Raw genomic sequence first — 20292 nt, forward strand, 5'->3', positions numbered from 1 at the left:
GAGGCCGAGGCGGCCGGATCACTGAGGTCAGGAGTTCAAGACCAGCCTGGCCAACATGGTGAAACCCCGTCTCTACTAAAAATACAAAAATTAGGCGGGCGTGGTGGCGTGCGCCTGTAATCCCAGCTACTCGGGAGGCTGAGGCAGGAGAATTGCATGAGCCCGGGAGGCAGAGGTTGCAGTGAGCCAGATCCTGCCGCTGCACTCCAGCCTGGCCGACAGACTGAGACTCTCTCTCAAAAAAAAAGAAGAAAGAAAGAAAGAGAAATAATAAGGCTGGGCGCGGTGGCTCACGCCTATAATCCAGCACTTTGGGAGGCCGAGGCGGGCAGATCACCTGAGGTCAGGAGTTCGAGACCAGCCTGACCAACATGATAAACCCCATCTCTACTAAAATACAAAAATTAGATGGGCATGGTGGGGGGGCGCCTGTAATCTCAGCTACTCCAGAGGCTGAGGCAGGAGAATCGCTTGAACCCAGGAGGCAGAGGTTGCACTGAGCCAAGATTGTACCACTGCACTCCAGCCTGGGCAACAGAGTGAGACTCCATCTCAAAAACAAAACTTATGTATTTGTTTATTTTTAAATTTTATTTTATTCATTTATTTAATTTTATTTATTTATTTATTTTGAGATGGAGTTTCACTCTTGTTGCCCAGGCTGGAGTGCAATGGCTCGATCTCGGTTCACTGCAACCTTTGCCTCCCAGATTCAAGCAATTCTCGTGCCTCGGTCTCCCAAGTGGCTGGGATTGATTACAGGCGTGCACCACCATGCCCAGCTAATTTTGTATTTTTAGTGGAGATGGGGTCTCACCATGTTGATCAGGCTGGTCTTGAACTCCTGACCTCAGGTGATCCACCCCCCACCTCCCTTGGCCTCCCAAAGTGCTGGGATTACAGGCGTGAGCCACTGCGCCCGACTATTTATTTTATTTTTTTCTTTTTCTTGAGACAGAGTTTCACTGTGTCGCCCAGGCTGGAGTGCAATGGTGCGATCTCAGCTCATTGCAACCTCCATCTTCAGGGTTCAAATGATTCTCTTGCCTCAGCTTCCCGAGTAGCTGGGATTACTGGTGCCTGCCACCTCGCCCAGCTAATTTTTGTATTTTTAGTAGAGACGGGGTTTCGCCATGTTGCCCAGGCTGGTCTTGAACTCCTAACCTCAAGTGATCCACCTGCCTCGGCCTCCCAAAGTGTGGGGATTACAGGTGTAAGCCATAGCACCCAGCCTGGCATATGTAAATCTTCATGATGGCTACATAAGTCACTTGCCAGTCTCCGAATTCAGGAATTCAAGGACCTGGGAGCCCAGACGAAATGCCGTCATCAAGACAGTTAGCTCTCCTGTCTCCCATTTCCCCTAGGAGGGAAAAGCTTGGCTTTAGTCTTGCTCCAAGATGCAGGCTACCTCCTCTCCTAAAGATACGAAAAGTGTGTGTCTACCCACCCCTACCATACAAGCCAACTTGATAACACAGGTGGTCACCCCACTTACCATCATAAAGTTAGACTGGGGCCAGGCATGGTGGCTCACGCCTGTAATCCCAGCACTTTGGGAGGCCGAGGCGGGTGGATCACTTGAGGTCAGGAGTTCGAGACCAGCCTGGCCAACATGGTGAAACCCCATCTCTACAAAAATACAAAAAAAAAAAATTAACTGGGCATGGTGGTGCGCGCCTGTATTCCCAGCTACTTGGGAGGCTGAGGCAGGAGGATCACTTGAACCCAGGAGGCGGAGGTTGCAGTGACCCGAGATCGAGCCATTGCCCTCCAACCTGGGCGACAGAGCCAGACTCTGTTGCAAAAGAAAAAAAAAAAAAAAAAAGCCAGGCACGGTGGCTCACACCTGTAATCCCAGCACTTTGGGAGGCCAAGGCGGGCAGATCACAAGGTCCAGAGATTGAGACCATCCTGGCTAACACAGTGAAACCCCGTCTCTACTAAAAAATACAAAAAAGTAGCCGGGCATGGTGGTGGGCGCCTGTAGTCCCAGCTACTCAGGAGGCTGAGGCAGGAGAATGGCATGAACCCAGGAGGCGGAGGTTGCAGTGAGCCAAGATCGCGCCACTGCACTCCAGCCTGGGCAACAGAGCAAGACTCCATCTCAAAAAAAAAGGCTGAACTACGTTTGACTAAAGGTGTTGTCAAGTCCTCTTACATGAGGACTAGTCATTGTTTATCTTGAAAACATGATATTGCAACCACCCCTATAAACTTGAGGAGAAGGGAGAGGGAGAAATGAAAAGAAACCAAGTTTGCGGTGCGCTCAGCATTGATCTCAGGGCAGCTGCTCCCTGACCTGCTTCCCCAAAGCCATCTGGTGCCTGTTGCCCCACAGTCACGTAGCCCCTGTCACAAGATTATAGTTCCCCCTAACTGCTCTTGAATCACAGCTTGGACATTACATTAGGCGTTCCCTTTGAGATATTCCCTCAGGTCTTGATGGAACTACTGACTCAGCTGACCTGAAGGACCTCACAAGGAGCTGACTGCCCCCAAAATGCAGCTTCTACACCCTGACGATTTCATCCCCCTTCCCAACCAATTAATGACCCCAATTTTCCAGCCCATTACCCCCCACAAACCCCTTAAAAGCCCCAGACTAGAACTCCTTGGAGAGAGATTTGAGGGTCTCCTCCCATCACCTTGCTCGGCACCCTGCGATCATTAAACTCTCTCTGCTGCGTCCCCACTGTCTCAGAGTCACAGAGCTGTAACTGTACAGTGGGCATATGAACCTGCAGCTCCTGTAACAATATGGAATTTGAAAATTTATCTTGAAAACAGGATAATGGTTTATACCTGCTTGGCTGTAACGAAGGATGAGATATTTCTTTTTGCCTTTGAAATCTTTTAGCAGATTGCCAGTGATGTGCATCACATTCTAACTTAATGCTTATTCAAGCCGGGTGCAGTGGCTCACGCCTGTAATCCCAGTACTTCAGGAGGCTGAGGCGGTTGGATCGCCTGAGGTCAGGAGTTCGAGACCAGCCTGGCCAATAAGGTGGTGTATTTTTCTACTAAAAATACAAAAAATTAGCCAGGCATTGTGGTGGGCACCTGTAATCCCGGCTACTCCGGAGCCTGAGGCAGGAGGATCACTTGAACCCGGGAGGCGGAGGTTCCAGTGAGCTGAGATCGTGCCATTGCACTCCAGCCTGGGCAACAAGAGTGAAACTCCATGTCAAAAAAGAAAGAAACATTATGCTTATTCAATAATAAAACTAGCCCAGGCACGGTGGCTTATGCCTGTAATCCCAGCACTGGGAGCCTGAGGTGGGAGGATCACTTGAGGTCTAGGGTTCAAGGCCAGCCTGGGCAATATAGCAAGACCCTGTCTCTACAAAAAGTAATAATAATTAGTGGGTGTGGTGATGCACACCTGTAGTCCTAGCTACTTGGGAGGCTGATTGAGCCCAGGAGTTCAAGGCTGCAGTGAGCTATGATCTCACCACTGCACTCTAGCCTGGGCAACAGAGCAAGACCCTCTCTCTAAAAATAAATAAATACGTACAATTTAAGGCCAGGCACAGTGGTTCATGTCTGTAATCCCAGCAATTTGGGAGGCCAAGGTGGGAGGATCACTTCAGGCTGAGCGTTAAGATCCGCCTGGGCAATATAGTAAAACCCCCAACTCTATGGAAAATAATAATACATTTTAAAACTTTTTTTTTTTTTTTGAGTTGGAGTTTCACCCTTGTTGCCCAGGCTGGAGTGCAGTGGCGCAATCTTGGATCACTGCAACCTCCACCTCCTGGGTTCAAGCGATTCTCCTGCCTCAGCCTCCTGAGTAGCTGGGATTACAGACATGCAACAACCACGCCTGGCTAACTTTTTGTACTTTTAGTAGAGATGGAGTTTCTCCATGTTGGTCAGGCTGGTCTCGAACTCCCGACCTCAGGTGATCCGCCCGCCTCAGCCTCCCAAAGTGCTGGGATTACAGGCGTGAGCCATCGCGCCCAGCCCACTTTACAACTTTTTAAACAAAAATAAGAATAAAACTGTTTTCCGTCTCTACTACCTTTGTGGAGAAGTTTGTTGGGTTGAGATATTTTGTTTCTTAATTATATTTCCTGAACACACTCGCCAACACCTCCTACCAACAATATTGTGCACCTCAGAGACTACACGCCCTCCACACATCCACAGCGTTGGCAACTCCTGCACAACATATATCCCAACACAACACAAACACGCCCCTTCAACACTTCACTCTTCCCACTTTGCCTCCAACCGTATAACCCCCTGCCTCCTCACACTTACGTCCTACGCCACATGTCGCGCAGGATACTCACACGGCACACACCCTAATACCACATGCTGCTCACACACCCACGGTGCTCACAAAACTCGCGCCTCATACATTCACGCAGAACGGCATGTCGACCTCTGCCCTAGTCCTATCCCATACGCCTCCATCCCAACCGCGGCACCGATGTCCCCTCCAGGCGCCCCCAGCTGGACCAGCATGCATTTCCCTTCCCCGTGCAGACTCGGCCAAGGTCAAGACTGCAGGCGCACAACAGCCAGCAGGTGGAGCTGTTTTCCAGGAAACGGAGGCTCCTGGACTCCACCGACTTCCCAGCCCCAGGAGGCCTTCAGCCTCTCTCTGTAGCCAGGCTGCAGGCCAGCCTTGGGCGCTCCCGGGAAGCCACTGCAAACCACAAGCAGGAGGTGGCCCTGAGAATCTAAAATTTTCAAGTCTCCTTTCCCCAAACCTTGCTCAAGAGCTGAAAGTGCACCTGTAAGTCCCAGCTACTAGGAACGCTGAGATGGGAAGATTGCTTGAGTCCAGGAGCTCAAGGCTAGCCTGGGCAAACATAGCGAGACCTCATCTCTATTTTTTGTTTTTGTTTTTGTTTGAGACGGAGTCTCGCTCTGTTGCCAGGCTGGAGTGCAGTGGCGCGATCTCGGCTCACTGCAACCTCTGCCTCCTGGGTTCAAGCGATTCTCCTGCCTCAGCCTCTCAAGTAGCTGGGACTACAGGCGTGTGCCACCAAGCCCAGCCAATTTTTGTATTTTTAGTAGAAGCGGGGTTTCACCATGTTGGCCAGGATGGTCTCGATCTCTTGACCTCGTGATCCACCTCCTTCAGCCTCCAAAAGTTCTGAGATTACAGGTGTGAGCCACCGTGCCCAGCCGAGACCTCATCTCTTAAAATATATATATATTTTGGCCAGGTGCAGTGGCTCACGACTGTAATCCTAGCCCTTTGGGAGGCCAAGGTGGGAGGATCACTTGAGGCCAGGAGCTCGAGACCAGCCTGGGCAACATGGCAAAACCCCTTCTCTACCAAAAAATACAGAAGTTAGCCAGCCGGGTGTGGTGGTGCATGCCTATAGTCCCAGCTACTAGGGAGGCTGAGGAGGGAGAATTACTTGAATCCAGGAGTTCAAAGTTACGGTGGGCTATGATTGTGCCATTACCCTCTAACTTGGCCTAGCCTAGCCTAGTGAGACTCTGTCTCAAAAAAAAAAAAAAAAAAAAAAGATGTCAAATAATAAGAGCTCATGTCTGAGTCCTTGCTAAGCCACTGTTGTATGTTTTACATGTCATTTAAGACTCATTGATAATGTCCTCATTTTCTGAATTACTATTTCATGGTCTATTTTACACACCAGGAAACTGCAGTTCAGAGAGCTTAAGTCATGTAGCTGGAAAGGGGTGGAGCCAGGATTCACATAAACCCAGCTAGTCTGGGCCAGGCACAGTGGCTCATGCCTGTAAACCCACCACTTTGGGAGGCTGAGGCAGGCAAATCATCTGAGGTCAGGCATTCAAGACGAGCCTGGCCAACATGATGAAACCCCGTCTCTACTAAAAATACAAACAAACAAAAAAAATCTAGCTGGGCATGGTGGTGCGTGCCTGTAGTCCCAGCTACTCAGGAGGCTGAGGCAGGAGAATTGCTTGAACCTGGGAAGTGGAGGTTGCAGTGAGCCAAGATTGCACCACTGCACTCCAACCTGGGTGACAGAGCCAGACTCCATAAAAAAAAAAAACAGCTAGTCTGATTCCAGGGCACTTGGTGGGAGGCAGCACACCTCTGTTCCAACCTCAACTTCCTGGGAGACTCCCCAAAGTGGCAGAGCCCACAAGGGTGTCTCCTTCCTCTGCACCCCGAATGCATAAAGCACCCATCACAGCACTTCCCACAGCCCTTCATTCACTCCTCCTCCTCCTTCCCCACTCATTCCCTGACCCTTCTCATACCCCAGCTGGGGAGCAGGGGCACAGAGATGACTTGGACATGGATCCGATCCCAGCAAGACAGGATGTGTTCTTTTTGTTTTCTATTTTTTGAGACAGAGTCTTGTTCTGTCACCCAAGCTAGAGTGCAATGGCGCGACCTCGGCTCACTGCAACTTCCGCCTCCTGGGTTCGAGCAATTCTCATGCCTCAGCCTCCCAAGTAGCTGGGACTACAGGCACAAGCCACCATGCCTGGCTAATTTTTGTATTTTTAGTAGAGATGGGGTTTCACCATGTTGGCCAGGCTGATCTCGAACTCCTGACCTCATGATCCACCCGCCTCAGCCTCCCAAAGGGCTGGAATCACAGGTGTGAGCTACCAAGCCTGGCCAGCAGGATATTTTCACCAGGAGTCACAGGCTCAGGTGCTTCAGACAGGCAGGACACCAAGATGAATGAAGCAGGCTGAGAGAAAGGTAATAGGGAACGGCAAGGATTACAGCCATGTGAGAGCTTATTTTAGCTGAAGCTTAAGGTAGGGGATTATGGCAATGCGAACAGCTGGTGGGGAGCAGATAAATGCTGCACTAGATGATCTGGATTTTTTTTTGGAATCTCAGAGACTTGTGTTCAAGATGCAAGCATAAAGAAGTACTAGAGGTTTGTATTCCAAATGCATGCATACACTAAGCAAAATATAATGAGGAGTGCAGCTTTTTTCTTTTCTTTTTTTAATAGGTAGCTAAGCTCAAAAGGAAGACAGAATCTTCTTGGTTCCAGAATAAGGAGGAAAATCAAAGCCACAGTGGTGGGGGCAGTGGGGACGGTGAAGTCAAGCAGCCTATGGGAATGCAGGAATCTCCTACAATTGGCATTTTAACACCCACATGGGGGCTGGGCAAGGTGGCTCACGCCTGTCATCCCAGCACTTTGGGAGGCCAAGGCGGGTAGATCAGGAGGTCAGGAGTTCAAGACCAGCCTGGCCAACATAGTGAAACACCTCCCCCGCCAACCGTCTCTACTAAAAATATAAAAAATTAGCTGGGCATGGTGGCAGGCACCTGTAATCCAAGCTACTCGGGAGGCCGAGGCAGGAGAATCGCTTTAACCCAGGAGGCAGAAGTTGCAGTGAGCCAAGATCACACCATTACACTCCAGCCTGGGCTATAATCCCAGCACTTTGGGCTTTGGGAGGCTGAGGCGGGTGGATCACTTGAGGCCAAGAGTTCGAGACCAGCCTGACCAACATGGAGAAACCCCATCTCTACTAAAAATACAAAAATTAGCCGGTATAGTGGCACCTGCCTGTAATCCCAGCTACTCAGGAGGCTGAGGCAGGAGAATCGCTTGAACCCAGGAGGCGGAGATTGCAGTGAGCCGAGATCGCACCACTGCACTACAGCCTGGGCAACAGAGCAAGACTTCGCCTCAAAAAAAAAAAAAAAAAAAATCCATCCCCAGGCCCTGGCACACAATGTAGAAGCGAGCCACCTGAGAGTGGATAGAAAAAGCCATCCAGGCACTCAGAACCCCAAGGCTGACCAAAGTATAGGCTTGGAGTTAGCCCAAACCTCCGGTGCAGAAACCTGTTCTGAGGAACTCATAAATAAAATGGTCAGAATCTTGTGCAGCCTGTAAGACTCTGACAGGAGCCAAAGCAAGCCAGCCCCAGGGGTTGTTAGTGGGGCCCCAGGAACCCATGAGGCTGTCACAGGCAGGAGAAACACAAAGAAGTCAAAGACACCTTCTGTGAAATCAAAGAAACCTTCCATGGGGACTTCCATTCTCATGGCTCATGGGGTCACCACGGAAGGTTTTTGCTGTTGTTTTTGTTTTGAGACGGAGTCTCGCTCTGCCCCCCAGGCTGGAGTGCAGTGGTGCCATCTCGGCTCACTGCAACCTCTGCCTCCCGGATTCAAACAATTCTCCTGCCTCAGCCTTCCGAGGAGCTGTAATTACAGGCGCCCGCCACCACGCCCGGCTCATTTTTGTATTTTTAATAGAGAGGAGGTTTCACCATGTTGGCCAGGCTGGTCTCAAACTCCTGACCTCAGTTGATCCCACCCGCCTTGGCCTCCAAAACGGCTGGGATTACAGACATAAGCCACCATGCCCTGCCTCCATGGAAGGTTTCTTTGACTTCTTTTACATGCCATGTAAAGGTAATAGTAACTACAGCATGCCTCCGCCTTAATGGGATTTTATAGCTGAGGCAATGGAGGGTCAGGTTAAGTTGCCTAAAGTCAGTTAGCAATTGAAGTATTTAATTTATCTGTGCCCCAATCTCCTGAGCTGTAAAATAATAATAATTTTTAGTGTATTTTCCTCGTAGGACAGTGGTAAAGATAAAATAAGTTGCCACCTGGAGAATGGTACAATGCCTGGCACATCGTAGTAATGTTAATACAGATGAAAGAAGTTTTAGGGGCTGGGTGCCTGTAATCCCAGCACCCTGGGAGGCCAAGGCAGGCAGATCACTTGAGACCAGGAGTTGCAGTGAGCTATGATCGAGCCACTGCACTCCAGTCTGGGTGACAGAACAAGACTCGATGTCAAAAAAAAAAAAAAAAAAAAGGCCAGGCGCAGTGGCTCACGCCTGTAATCCCAATACTTTGGGAGGCTGAGGTGGGCGGATCACCTGAGGTCAGGAGTTCGACACCAGCCTGGCCAACATGGTGAAACCCCGTCTCTACTAAATATACAAAAATTAGCCGAGTGTGGTTGCACGTGCCTATAATCCCAGCTACTCAGGAGGCAGAGGCAGGAGAATTGCTTGAACAGGGAAGAGAGAGGTTGCAGTGAGCCGAGACGGTGCCACTGCACTCCAGCCTGGGTGACAGAGCGAGACTCCGTCTCAAAAAAAAAAAAAAAAAAAAAAAGATGAAGTAAGTTTTACATGCTCAGATATAAGGAAGAAATTTCTACAACAAAAACAGGGTGGGAGGCCGAGGTAGAAGGCTGTTAACTGGGGGCCAGGAGATAGAGACCAGCCTGGCCAACATGGAGAAACTCCATCTCTACTAAAAATACAAAAATCAGCCAGGTGTGGTGGCACAGGCCTGTAATCCCAGCTACTTGGGAGGCTGAGGCAGGAGAATCGCTTGAACCCAGGAGGCAGAGGTTGCAGTGAGCCAAGATGGCACCACCCACTCCAGCTTGGGTGACAGAGTGAGACCCTGTCTCAAAAAAAAAAAGAAAGAAAGAAAAGAAATGGTGAAAATAATATTAATAGTATACCTACCTCGTAGGGTCGTAACGATAAAATGAATGAATATACACAAACATACATAACATGTCCATAAAATATACATAAAATATTTGAATACAATCCTGGCACATAATAAGTGTTTACTATCTTTGTGAAGTTATTGTAAGGATAAAATTTGCTCATTGATATTAGTGCTTAGAACATAGTAAGGTCGGGCACTGTGGCTCACGCCTGTAATCCCAGAACTTTGGGAGGCTGAGGCAGGTGGATCACCTGAGGTCAGGAGTTTGAGACCAGCCTGGCCAGCACGGGGAAACCCCGTCTCTACTAAAAATACAAAATTAGCCGGGTGTGGTAGTGGGCGTCTGTAATCTCAGCACTTTGGGAGGCCAAGGTTAGTAGGATCACTGGAGCCCAGGCATTCAAGACCAGCCTGGGCAGCATGGCAAGACCTCATCTCTACAAAAAGTAAAAAATGAGCTGTGGCCGGGTGCGGTGGCTTACGCCTGTAATCCCAGCACTTTGGGAGGCCGAGGCGGGTGGATCATGAGGTCAGGCGTTCAAGACCAGCCTGGCCAACATAGTGAAACCCCATCTCTACTAAAAATACAAAAAATTAGCTGGGCATGGTGGCGGGCACCTGTAATCCCAGCTACTCGGGAGGCTGAGGTGGGAGAAACTCTTGAGCCTGGGAGGTCGAGGCTGCCGTGAGCCATGATTGCACCACTGCACTCCAGCCTGTGCAACAAAGTGAGAGCCTGTCTCAAAAACAAAAAAAAAAGAGTATAGTAGATGCTCAATAAATAAGTACTCAATGACAATGAATAGCGTCTTCTAACTAGACTGCTAATTCCTGGGCTGTTTTTTCTCCACTGGCACCCAGCACGCAACTGCTGAATTAATGATAATTGGGTAGCTGGATGGTGGGAGGGGGCTGATCGTGAGGGATCCGTGGGTACTGGGCAAAAGAGGGCAGTAGGTGAAGGCTAGGCCATGGAAGGGGAAAGGCCCTTTGTTTTATTTTTATCTTTATTTTTTGTTGAGACGGAGTCTTGCTCTGTCGCCCAGGCTGAAGTGTAATGGCACCATCTCCGCTCACTGCAACCTCTGCCTCCCAGGTTCAAGTGATTCTCCAACCTCAACCTCCCGAGTAGCTGGGACTACAGGCTCGCTACCACACCCGGCTAATTTTTGTATTTTTAGTAGAGATGGGGTTTCACCAGGTTGCCCAGGCTGGTCTCGAACTCCTGACCTCAAATGATCCACCTGCTTGGCCTCCTAAAGTGCTGGGATTACAAGTGTGGGCCACCGCATGGGGAAAAGGCCCTTTGTATGCAGAAGGCAGCCCTCCCTCTTCCATTGGATTCAAGACGCCTTTCTTTCCCTTCCCACACAATGGCACTACTTCATAGGATTGGAAGAGCTCATTGAGTTTATTTAAGGAATACAAAAGGGACTGGAAGTATCACTGGCATGTATACAAACACACACACATATACACACATGCACACATCCTAAGCAACATTGCTCCAGAGGTTGGCATCATATGCTCGAGGTCTTCAGATTTCAGAGTCAGGCGTGGATCTTGGGGACTTGAGGAGATCCAGGCTATGCAGAAGAAACGGTGATGGGGAGGGGTCCGGCAGCCCTCCCCCTGCCCACCAGGCCCTAGGAACCCTGTTCCCTCTCCCTCCCTGAGAGCCAGCAGCCACTGCCATCCGTGCCTATCTCCCTCCCTCCCCCCTTTCCCTAGGGGCAGTCCCAGCTCACCTGGGATCACCTGGTGCTCCAGGTGCCTATACGGCCCCCTCCTCCCCAGGCTGGGTCTGGCCCATCGGGATTATCCATGTTCTCATAAGAGTCTGCATCTGGATAGGACCAGGGAGGAGGAGAACACAGGTGGCACTGGAAGTAGGCTGGAAGGCAAAGTCAGCCCAGGGGAAAGCAGGGGACAGCGGCAGAAGCACCCACCTTCCTCATGATTGGGTCCAGGCTGGCCCCGAATGGAGCGGAGCTGGGGGGCTGCATACAGGATTCCTCTCATATCCTCATAGGACTGGGACCCTGCTTGGGCGGGGGATGGAGAATTGGAGGCTAGGGCACAGGAAGTACAGCCTACGGTAAGGAGGAAGACTGAGGGGCAGAGGAAGGTGAGGGGCATCACCCCTGCTGTGCTGGGAAGGGGTGATTCAGTCAGCATTGGGTTTGGGGCCCCAGTTAGCTGTAAGGTCAGGGTTAGATATGGGTTAGCTTATGGCTAGGGAAGAGGTCAAGAACAGAACTGGGCCGGGCGTGGTGGCTCATGCCTGTAATTCCAGCACTTTGGGAGGCCGAGGGGGGCAGATCACTACAGGCCAGGAGTTTGAGACAAGTCTGGCCAACATGGCGAAAACCTGTCTCTACTAAAAATACAAAAATTAGCCAGGTGTGGTGGCAAACATCTATAATCCCAGCTACTCAGGAGGCTGAGGCATAAGAATCGCTTGAACCTAGGAGGCAGAGGCGGCAACTGCACTCCAGCCTGGGCGACAGAGCGAGACTCCGTCTCAAGAAAAAAAAAAAAAGAAAGAAAAAGAAAAAACTGGAGGGAGTGAGAGTCATGAAGAAGCTGCAGAGTAAGCTGGGGTCCAAGTTGAGGTCTCCACTGGGGCTGAGGTGAGGTGGAGGTCAAGTCCAGGCTGATACTGCATTGGGATCGGTGTTGATATTCAGTTAGGGAGGGGGTAAATATTGGGGGTCAGGATGGGGGATGGGGCTCAGTGTTGAGGTGAGAGGAGTCACAGGATTGGGTTCAGGTTTGGGGTCAGGGTCAGGTCAAAGTTGGATCTGGTGTCACAGCTGAGGCCAGGTCACCCAAGCTGGGCAAGGCAGTCTGATCTAAAGCATCTCTCACCCAGGGAGGTTGCTTCCTGGCTGGGGTCCCAGGCTGACCCATGAGGACTCAGGAAGTCTGGAAAGGGAAAAGGGAGGTTACCATTCCTCCTGGCCTCCAGGTGTGCTCCACCTCCCCCCTGGACTGTTGCCAACCTCACACACACCCATTGTCCTGGCAACCGGCTGGGTCAGCTCTTCATCCTCGTTCTCGTAAGACTCAGCTGTGGCAGAAGAGAGAGAACTCCAGGGACCCCTTCTAGGGGTGTCACAGTGCTGCAATTACACCTAAGTCTCTGAGGTCCCACAAAGGCCCCAAGTTACCGCTGGAGAAGGAGTCTTCGTCCTCAGGACCCAGGGGCTCGTCCTCAGGGTTCTCGTAGCCACTGCCATCTGGTGGAGAAGGAGGGGTGTCCATGGGAGTCCACAGGCCACCGCAGAGAGGTGGGGGGCCAGGGGGAGGGCAGCCTTACCCTGGGAGAGCTGTTCCTGCCCACGGTTGGAGTCATTCTCATAGAACTCGGAGCCCTCCTCACTGTCAGGCTCCTCATAGCCCTCCCCTTCCTCTTCTTCTGGGCCTGGGGGTTTGGGGATGGGGATGGGGAACCGAGTCATGCCCCCTCTCCTCCAGGCCCCAGTCCACTATTCGGGCCACAGACCGCTGCAACCCCCTCCATGTGGGGAACGACCCTTCCCTCTCCCAGTCATTCACCGACTCCCGGCGGGCTCCGGGACCCCACGGCTCCATCCGCCTGGAGGTCGCTGCTCGGGTTTCCATAAGACGCGGCGGTGCCCCCCAGGCCTGCGGCCCAACGCTGGGCGCGTCCTGGCGAGAGGGGCGTTGTAAGACGGGGTCAGAAGAGATTGGGGCGGTCAAGGCTAAGGGTCCGCGCGGCGGGGCACGAGAAGAGGATGTTTTGGGCTCTGCGAATGGACTCTGGGTCTAGGAACCCGGCCTTGAACCCTGGGGCGGGATCCAAATCTAGGGCCGAGGCCTTCAGTTCTGGGGCGAGGTTCTGCTCTTGATCACGACTTCAGGCTCTGGGTCCTGGGGGCGTGGCTTTGAGCCTTGGAGGCGGGGCCTGGCTCTAGAGGCGGGGCTCATAGCTGGGCGGGACTCCCCGCCCCGGGGGCGGAGTTCCGAGCTCCAGAAGGCTTGGCGCACAGCGGATTGGAGGGATGAGGACAGTGGGGGTGGAGCCCCGGGTCTGGGGCGGAGCTATGGGCTGGAGGGGCGGTGCCTCTTACCGAGGCCTGAGGTGGGTGTGGGGAGAGATAGCACGTTCCCGTACTGGTTCTGGGGCCCGCTTCCTGGGGGAGGCGTCACTTTGAAGAACCTGGCGGGAGAAGAGGAAGTGCACGGTGAGGGCCGACTTGGAAGGGAATGGCGGACCCACTCAAGATTCTGTCCAGGCCTTCACAGGTTAAACGTGATCACTTGTGCTGGGACAGCCAATAGAGGAGTCTGAGATGGTCATTTCCAAGGAGGTCTTCACAGAGGAGGTAGCTTTGGAGCTGGGCTTTGAGGTTGGGCAGTATTTGAAACAGTAGAGACGGAGCAAAGAACCCCTGGGCAGAGGAAACAGTAAGTGCAAGGCATAAAGTGAAGGTGGAGGGTGTTACCGCGGGGTGCACTGGTTGCATTACCTCCTGGTGGGGTCAGTCATTCGCTTTCTTTTCCTCCTCAGGACCAGGGCTGGTGGGAGTTAAAGGGAGTGATCAGAGGAGGGGCTGCTTGGCAGGGTGAGGATTTGTGGGGCGAGGTGCTGGGGAGGTCACTTGGTTCAACGGAGGAGACAGGAGTTCAAATTGCAAGGCGGACGGGCGCGGTGGCTCGTGCCTGTAATCCCAGCACTTTGGGAGGCCGAGGCGGGCGGATCATTTGAGGTCAAGAGTTCGAGGCCAGCCTGGCCAACATGGTGAAACCTCGTCTCCACTAAAAATATAAAAATTAGCCGGATGTGGTGGTGGGCGCCTGTAATCCTAGCTTATAGGGAGGCTGAGGCAGGAGAATCGCTTGAACCCCGGAGGCGGAGGTTGCAGTGAGCCGAGATCGTGCCATTGCACTCCAACATGGGCAAGAGAACAAAAACTCCATCTCAAAAAAAAAAAAATTTTTTTTTTGAGGGAGCCAGGCACGGTGGCTCACGCCTGTAATCCCAGTACTTTGGGAGGCCAAGGCTGGCAAATTGCCTGAGCTCAGGAGTTCGAGACCAGCGTGGGCAACATGCAAAACTCTGTCTGTACTAAAAATATAAAAAAATTGGCCGGGTGTGGTGGCACACACTTGTAGTCTCAGCTACTCGGGAGGCTGAGGCACAAGGATCACTTGAGCCTGGAAGGCAGAGGTTACAGTGAGCTCAGATTGTGCCACTGCACTCCAGGTGGGGTGACAGAATGAGACCCTGTCTCAAAAAAAAAAAAAAAATTGCAAGAGGCTTGGGAAGTTTGAGGGAGGCTAGAGGAAGACTGGGGAGAACAGGATTCTGGGGTCTTGAAGGGAGGGATGGGAGGAAAGAAAGATGGTTGTCAGACTGGCCAGAGCCAGCTTATCCTGGGGAAGAGGGAGTAGGGTTTGGACAGACCCACTGGGGACATGACTCACCTCTTTGAAGATGAAGAATGCCCACAAGGGAACACAAGCAGAAGATCAGATAAGCCAAAGTCACAGCTGAGACCTTCCAGCCACCAGTCCTCAGCAGCCAGTGCCATAGTACTAGGGGGAAGGGGCTATGAGATGAGGACCCCAGGCTGGCATCTTACGTCCCAATCCCGAGATCTCAAGGAACCGCAAGTCTGGGGCACGGAGGCAAGACACAGACTCGGCCGGGCGTGGTGGTTCACGCCTGTAATCCCAGCACTTTGGGAGGCAAAGGCGGGTGGATCACCTGAGGTCAGGAGTTCGAGACCAGCCTGGCCAACATGGTGAAACCCCATCTCTACTAAAAATTCAAAAAAATTAGCTGGGCATGGTGGTGGGCGCCTGTAATCCCAGCTACTTGGGAGGCTGAGGCAGGAGAATCGCTTGAACCCGGAAGACGGAGGTTGCAGTAAGCCGAGATCACTGCACTCCAGCCTGGGCAACCACAGCAAAACTCTGTCTCAAGAAAAAAAAAAAAGGCCGGGCGCGGTGGCTCACGCTTGTAATCCCAGCACTTTGGGAGGCTGAGGCGGGCGGATCACGAGGTCAGGAGATCGAGATCACGGTGAAACCCCGTCTCTACTAAAAATACAAAAAAATTAGCCGGGCGTGGTGGCGGGCGCCTGTAGTCCCAGCTACTCGGAGAGGCTGAGGCAGGAGAATGGCGTGAACCCAGGAGGCGGAGTTTGCAGTGAGCCGAGATTGTGCCACTGCACTCCAGCCTGGGTGACAGAGCGAGACTCCATCTCAAAAAAAAAGAAAAAAAAAAAGACACAGACTCAAAGTCCCAAGCTGTGAGAAAGGCTCTCCTCTCTCTAAGGAGCCATGTCCCAGGAGGTCAGGGATTGTCACAGAGCCTGGCACAGGACATGGGGCAGTGTCTTTTGAGCAAATCATGGACAAACCATGGCTGTACTCAGAGGCAATGTGTGGATTGAGGGGAGCATAATGATCAGTTTCCTGCTGCAATTAAGGATAGTCACGGTCAAAGTGAAGGGCAGAGTTGAGTTTGCAAGGTTACAGTTGGGATCCAGCACATTGCTTGGATCAAGTTTGGAGTGAAAGTTGGGGTTGGGTTTGTGAATTGCAGTTAGGATAGCATGATAGGATTGCATGAAGGAGAGAGAATTGGCAGAACACTGTGACCAGTTTGTTGGACGGGGTGAGGAAAAGGAAGGATGCCCAGGTTCTTAGCCTGGGCGAAGGAGCAGGTGGTGGTGCCCTCTGCTTACACTGGGCCACCCAGAAGACTAAACTTCGGGAAGACATTGAGTTTGATTTTGTATCTGTTGAGCCTGAGGTGTCCATGGGATATCAAATGGCACAGGAGATGGCTGAGTATGGAGCCTAGAATAGAGTCACCAAGGCATGGTGACCCAAGAAGCCACTGGGAATCAAGGTCAAATGGGAAAGTGTGCAGACAGGGATGAGAAGAGGGCCCAGGGCTCCAAGAGTGAGGATTTGGGGAGGAAGGAAGACTCCACCCAAGCTGGTGGGCAGGCGCAAGCAATGGTAGGTGAAGACCCAGAAAAGTAGTGTCTTGGAAGCGAGGGAAGAAAGACTTGAAGTTTAGGCCAGGTGCGGTGGCTCACGCCTGTAATTCCAGTACTTTGGGAGGCCAAGGCAGGCAGATCACCCGAAGTCAGGAGTTCAAGACCAGCCTGGTCCAACATGGAGAAACCCCATCTCTACTAAAAATACAAAAATTAGGCCTGGCCCGGCCCTGTGGCTCATGCCTGTAATCTCAGCACTTTGGGAGGCCGAGGCGGGTGGATCATGAAGTCAGGAGTTTCAGACCAGCCTGGCCAACATAATGAAACCCCATCTCTACTAAAAATACAAAAAAATTAGCCAGGCGTGGTGGCGGGTGCCTGTAATCCCAGCTACTCAGGAGGCTGAGGCAGGAGAATCACTTGAACCTAGAAGACGGAGGTTGCAGTGAGCTGAGATCTCGCCACTGCACTCCAGCCCAGGTGACAGTGCAAGACTCCGTCTCCAAAAAAAAAAAAAATTAGCCAGGTGTGGTGGTGGGCACCTGTAATCCCAGCTACTCAGGAGGCTGAGGCAGGAGAATCGCTTGAACCTAGGAGGCGGAGGTTGCAGTGAGCCAAGACGAGATGGCACCACTGCACTCCAGCCTAGGCGACAGAGTGAGACTCCGTCAAAAAAAAAGGAAGACTTGGAGTCAATGTTTTGTGTGGAAGTTGGGGTTTGGGGTGAGGCTGGAAGTAGCCCTCAGGTTGGGGGAATCTAAGATTGACTGGCTGCCACTTCTTCCCAGTACCCCCACACAGATGCCTCCCAGTTGAGAGAAACTCTACCTGGCCGAGCAGTGATCTCCAGGTGGAATGACATGGTCAGGTTGCCACGGTGACAATAATACTTTCCAGCGTCTTGAGCTGTGGCCCGGGGCAACAACAGATCCGTCTCCATTACCCACATATCTCTGGCAGGGTGATCATCCTTCAGCTCTAGGCTCAGCAATGAGGACTTAGGCCACTTGGGGTGCACATGGGTCCAAGAGAGGGGGCCCCTGGACACAGAGTCAGGGGGTACCCCACAGGACAGCCAGAGTGTGGAGCCAGGGGCCATGGTGAGGTCTGGGACAGGGAGAGATAAGACGAGGAAAGCCTGATCCTCAGGGTTTCACCTCTTCAGTTTCCCCTCCCCTCCATCTCTGGACCCCCGCTTCCCGGGATCTCCCCAATCATCACCTTACCCTGGCTGAGGCTCTGGTTCAGGCTGTCCCTCGGTGGGCCACACGGAGGCTCTCCCTCCCAGACCTTAGGACGGTCTTTGGCCCACACATACAGCTGGGGGTTCATGAGCTTCCCGGAAGGGGAGCTGGGGCCCTCTGAGGACCTGTTCTTCAGGCCACAGCCCAGGCCACCTAGGTCCGAAACATTCCAGCGGAACAGCTCCCCTGGGAAGAGACCCAGAACCAAATGCAGAGACACCCAGGAGAGGGAGAGAGATAGAGACTCAAAGACAGAGATAAATAGAGACAAAGACCCGCAGAGAGAGAGAAGACAGTGAGAGGTAGAGGGACAGGAAGCAGCTCATGCTGAAGCCACAAAGCCCCAGGGGTCTGCCCACCTAGCTCCGAGTTTTGCCCTCAATCCCTCCAGCCCCTCTCTCCAGCTCCATTGCGGCCGTGGACCTCTTCTGTCCATGGTGGCCTCCCTTCTCTCCTCCTGCCCCTGCCCCAGCCCGGCCCTCACCGCTGCCCTCCACATTGACTGTCCAGCCAGGCTGCCAGGCCTTCTCAGAGGGGGGCCCTGGCTGGCACAGGTAGAAGCCTCCCATCTGGTGAGAGACGTTGAAGATGAAAAGCCAGATGGCCAGGGGCCTCATGTGGATTCCCAGGCCTGGCAGCCCCAGGCTGAGATTTAAGAAGGGTTTAAGCGGGGACTCCCGACACCAGGTCAGCTGCTGAGTGGGGCCATCTGAGGTCCTCTTGAGGCACTGCAGCACAGCATTATCTCCCTCTGTGGAGAGAGAGGGAGAGAGGTGTGGGCATGGGGGTGGGGGGCACCTCCAAGCCCCCCTCACTCTTCACACCGGGTTATAGAGCAGAGGACTCCAAAAGCTGGGAGTGGAGGAGCCGGCAGAGTCCTTCCAACCCCTCCCTGAATTTTACAAATAAGAAAATGGAGGCTCAGAGAGGGTAAGTTACTCAGCCAAGGACACCCAGCCACAACTCAAGTTTCCAGCCTCAATCCCTTCCCTTTCTGCCCTTTGGACATACCTTCCACCTTCACCACTAGAGGTTCCTGGGGCCTGACTTCCATGGGGGTGAGGAAGAGGAGGAAGAAGAGGAGGCAAGGAGATGGCATGGTGGTCAGACTCTCCGGGGCACCCAGCTTCGCGCAGGGGATGCTGGGGCAGGCAGGGGCCTGGAGGGCACTCAACCATGGGTGTCTACGGGGGCGGCAGCCAGTCCCTCCAGAGAGGAAGGAGGTGGTCACGCCTCAGGCCCCATTCTCCAGGAACCCTCCAGACTCACAACACTTGCCTCCTCCCTGCCACGCTGTTTTATTTTCATCCCAGCTCTCACCACCATGGGAAATGATCTTGTGTGTTTATTTGTTCATTTCTGTTTTCTGCACAAGAATGTGAGCCCTTTGGAGTAGAGACCGTGTTGTTCACCACTAATTGCAAGTGCCCTAGAACAGTGCTGAACACATAGACTCCGTCTCAAAAAAAAAAAAAAAAATTAGCCGGGCATGGTGGCGTGCACCTGTAATCCCAGCTACTTGGGAGGCTGAGGCAGGAGAATCACTTGAACCCAGGAGGCGGAGGTTGCAGTGAGCCGAGATCACACCACTGCACTCCAGCCTGGGCAGCAGAGTGAGACTCTGTTTCAAAAAAAAAAAAAAGAAAACAGTCCTATACAAATATTGTTTGTTTGTGAAGATTAAAAATGACAATATGTTCGGCACTATTAGCCCAGTGTCCAGCACATAGTAAGCCCTTAGTTAATGAGATACAGCATTAATTAATGGCTAAGAGCTCAAGTCATACTGCCTCAGTTCAAAACTAGGCAAAAACCAGGCACAGTGGTACACGCCTATGGTCCCAGGTCCTTGGGAGGCTGAGGTAGAAGGATCGCTTGAGCCCAGGAGTTCAAGGCTGCAGTGCACCATGATTATGCCTGGGAATAGCCACTGTGCTCCAGCCCGGGCAACACAACAAGACCCTGTCTCTAAAAGAAAAATTGTTTTAAAAGAACCCAGGAGTTCTAACTCCTAAATCTGTTCTTATTCTGCCCCATGCCTCTCCTCTCTGTCTCTCTCTTTCTCTCTCTCTCTCTCACTCTCTATGTTCCTCTGTGTCTTTTTCACTGCTGCAGGGACTCAGAAAAAGAGTTCAGGGACCCAAGAGACCCACTTTCTCAGTGGCTGATTCCCAGGCCCATCTCACCAGGCTGTGACTTCCTGTTTGCTGTGGGCAAGCCCCAGGGGACCCTCCCTACAGGTGGCAGGGCCCCCACTTCCCTTTGGCCAGTTGAGGGGGCTGGGATGCGGAAGAGTGAGGCACTAGGGAATGAAGGGGGCGAGTAGCAGGACTCAATCTGCCTTTCATTCAACAAAATCTCTCTAATCCCCTCATTAGCTACCCAGCTGCCCAGACTAGCTTTCACTAGACCATGTCATTCCCCTGCTTAAAACATGTCAGTTACAGCCAGGCACAGAGGCTCACGCCTGTAATCCCAACACTTTAGGAGGCTGAGGTGAGAGGATCCTTTGAGGACAGGAATTTGAGACCAGCCTGTGCAACACAGCGAGACCCCATCTCTACAGAAATTTTTTAAAAAACAAAAAAAGTCAGTTGCTTTTTATCTACCTAAGATAAGAACTCCAACCCAAGGCCTAGTA

The 20292-nt window shown here is 52.3% G+C and overlaps 1 protein-coding gene across 4 annotated transcripts; it reads right to left on the reverse strand.

The window, feature by feature from the left end:
• Window positions 1-10816: 10816 nt before the first annotated feature.
• CD19 (CD19 molecule) lies at window positions 10817-18789 on the reverse strand. 4 transcript variants are annotated; one of them, XM_058440853.1, is made up of 15 exons: window positions 18663-18789; window positions 18136-18402; window positions 17634-17837; window positions 17236-17313; window positions 14879-14989; window positions 13921-13969; window positions 13522-13610; window positions 12986-13099; window positions 12747-12851; window positions 12598-12666; window positions 12441-12497; window positions 12296-12352; window positions 11374-11466; window positions 11173-11270; window positions 10817-11010 (listed from the first exon to the last, which is right to left on the reverse strand). In XM_058440853.1, exons 1-14 carry the CDS (start codon window positions 18748-18750, stop codon window positions 11179-11181), a joined length of 1473 nt encoding a protein of 490 aa, XP_058296836.1. In that variant the 5' UTR covers window positions 18751-18789; the 3' UTR covers window positions 10817-11010; window positions 11173-11178. The 4 variants fall into 4 exon arrangements, with proteins under 4 accessions (XP_058296836.1, XP_032011630.1, XP_058296835.1 ...); XM_032155739.2 differs by having other exon boundaries at window positions 17236-17514; XM_058440852.1 differs by lacking the exon at window positions 14879-14989 and having other exon boundaries at window positions 17236-17514.
• Between the last annotated feature and the right edge of the window lie 1503 nt (window positions 18790-20292).

This window comes from Hylobates moloch, unplaced genomic scaffold (assembly GCF_009828535.3).
Source record: "Hylobates moloch isolate HMO894 unplaced genomic scaffold, HMol_V3 SCAFFOLD_6, whole genome shotgun sequence".
Classification (NCBI taxonomy): domain Eukaryota; kingdom Metazoa; phylum Chordata; class Mammalia; order Primates; family Hylobatidae; genus Hylobates; species Hylobates moloch.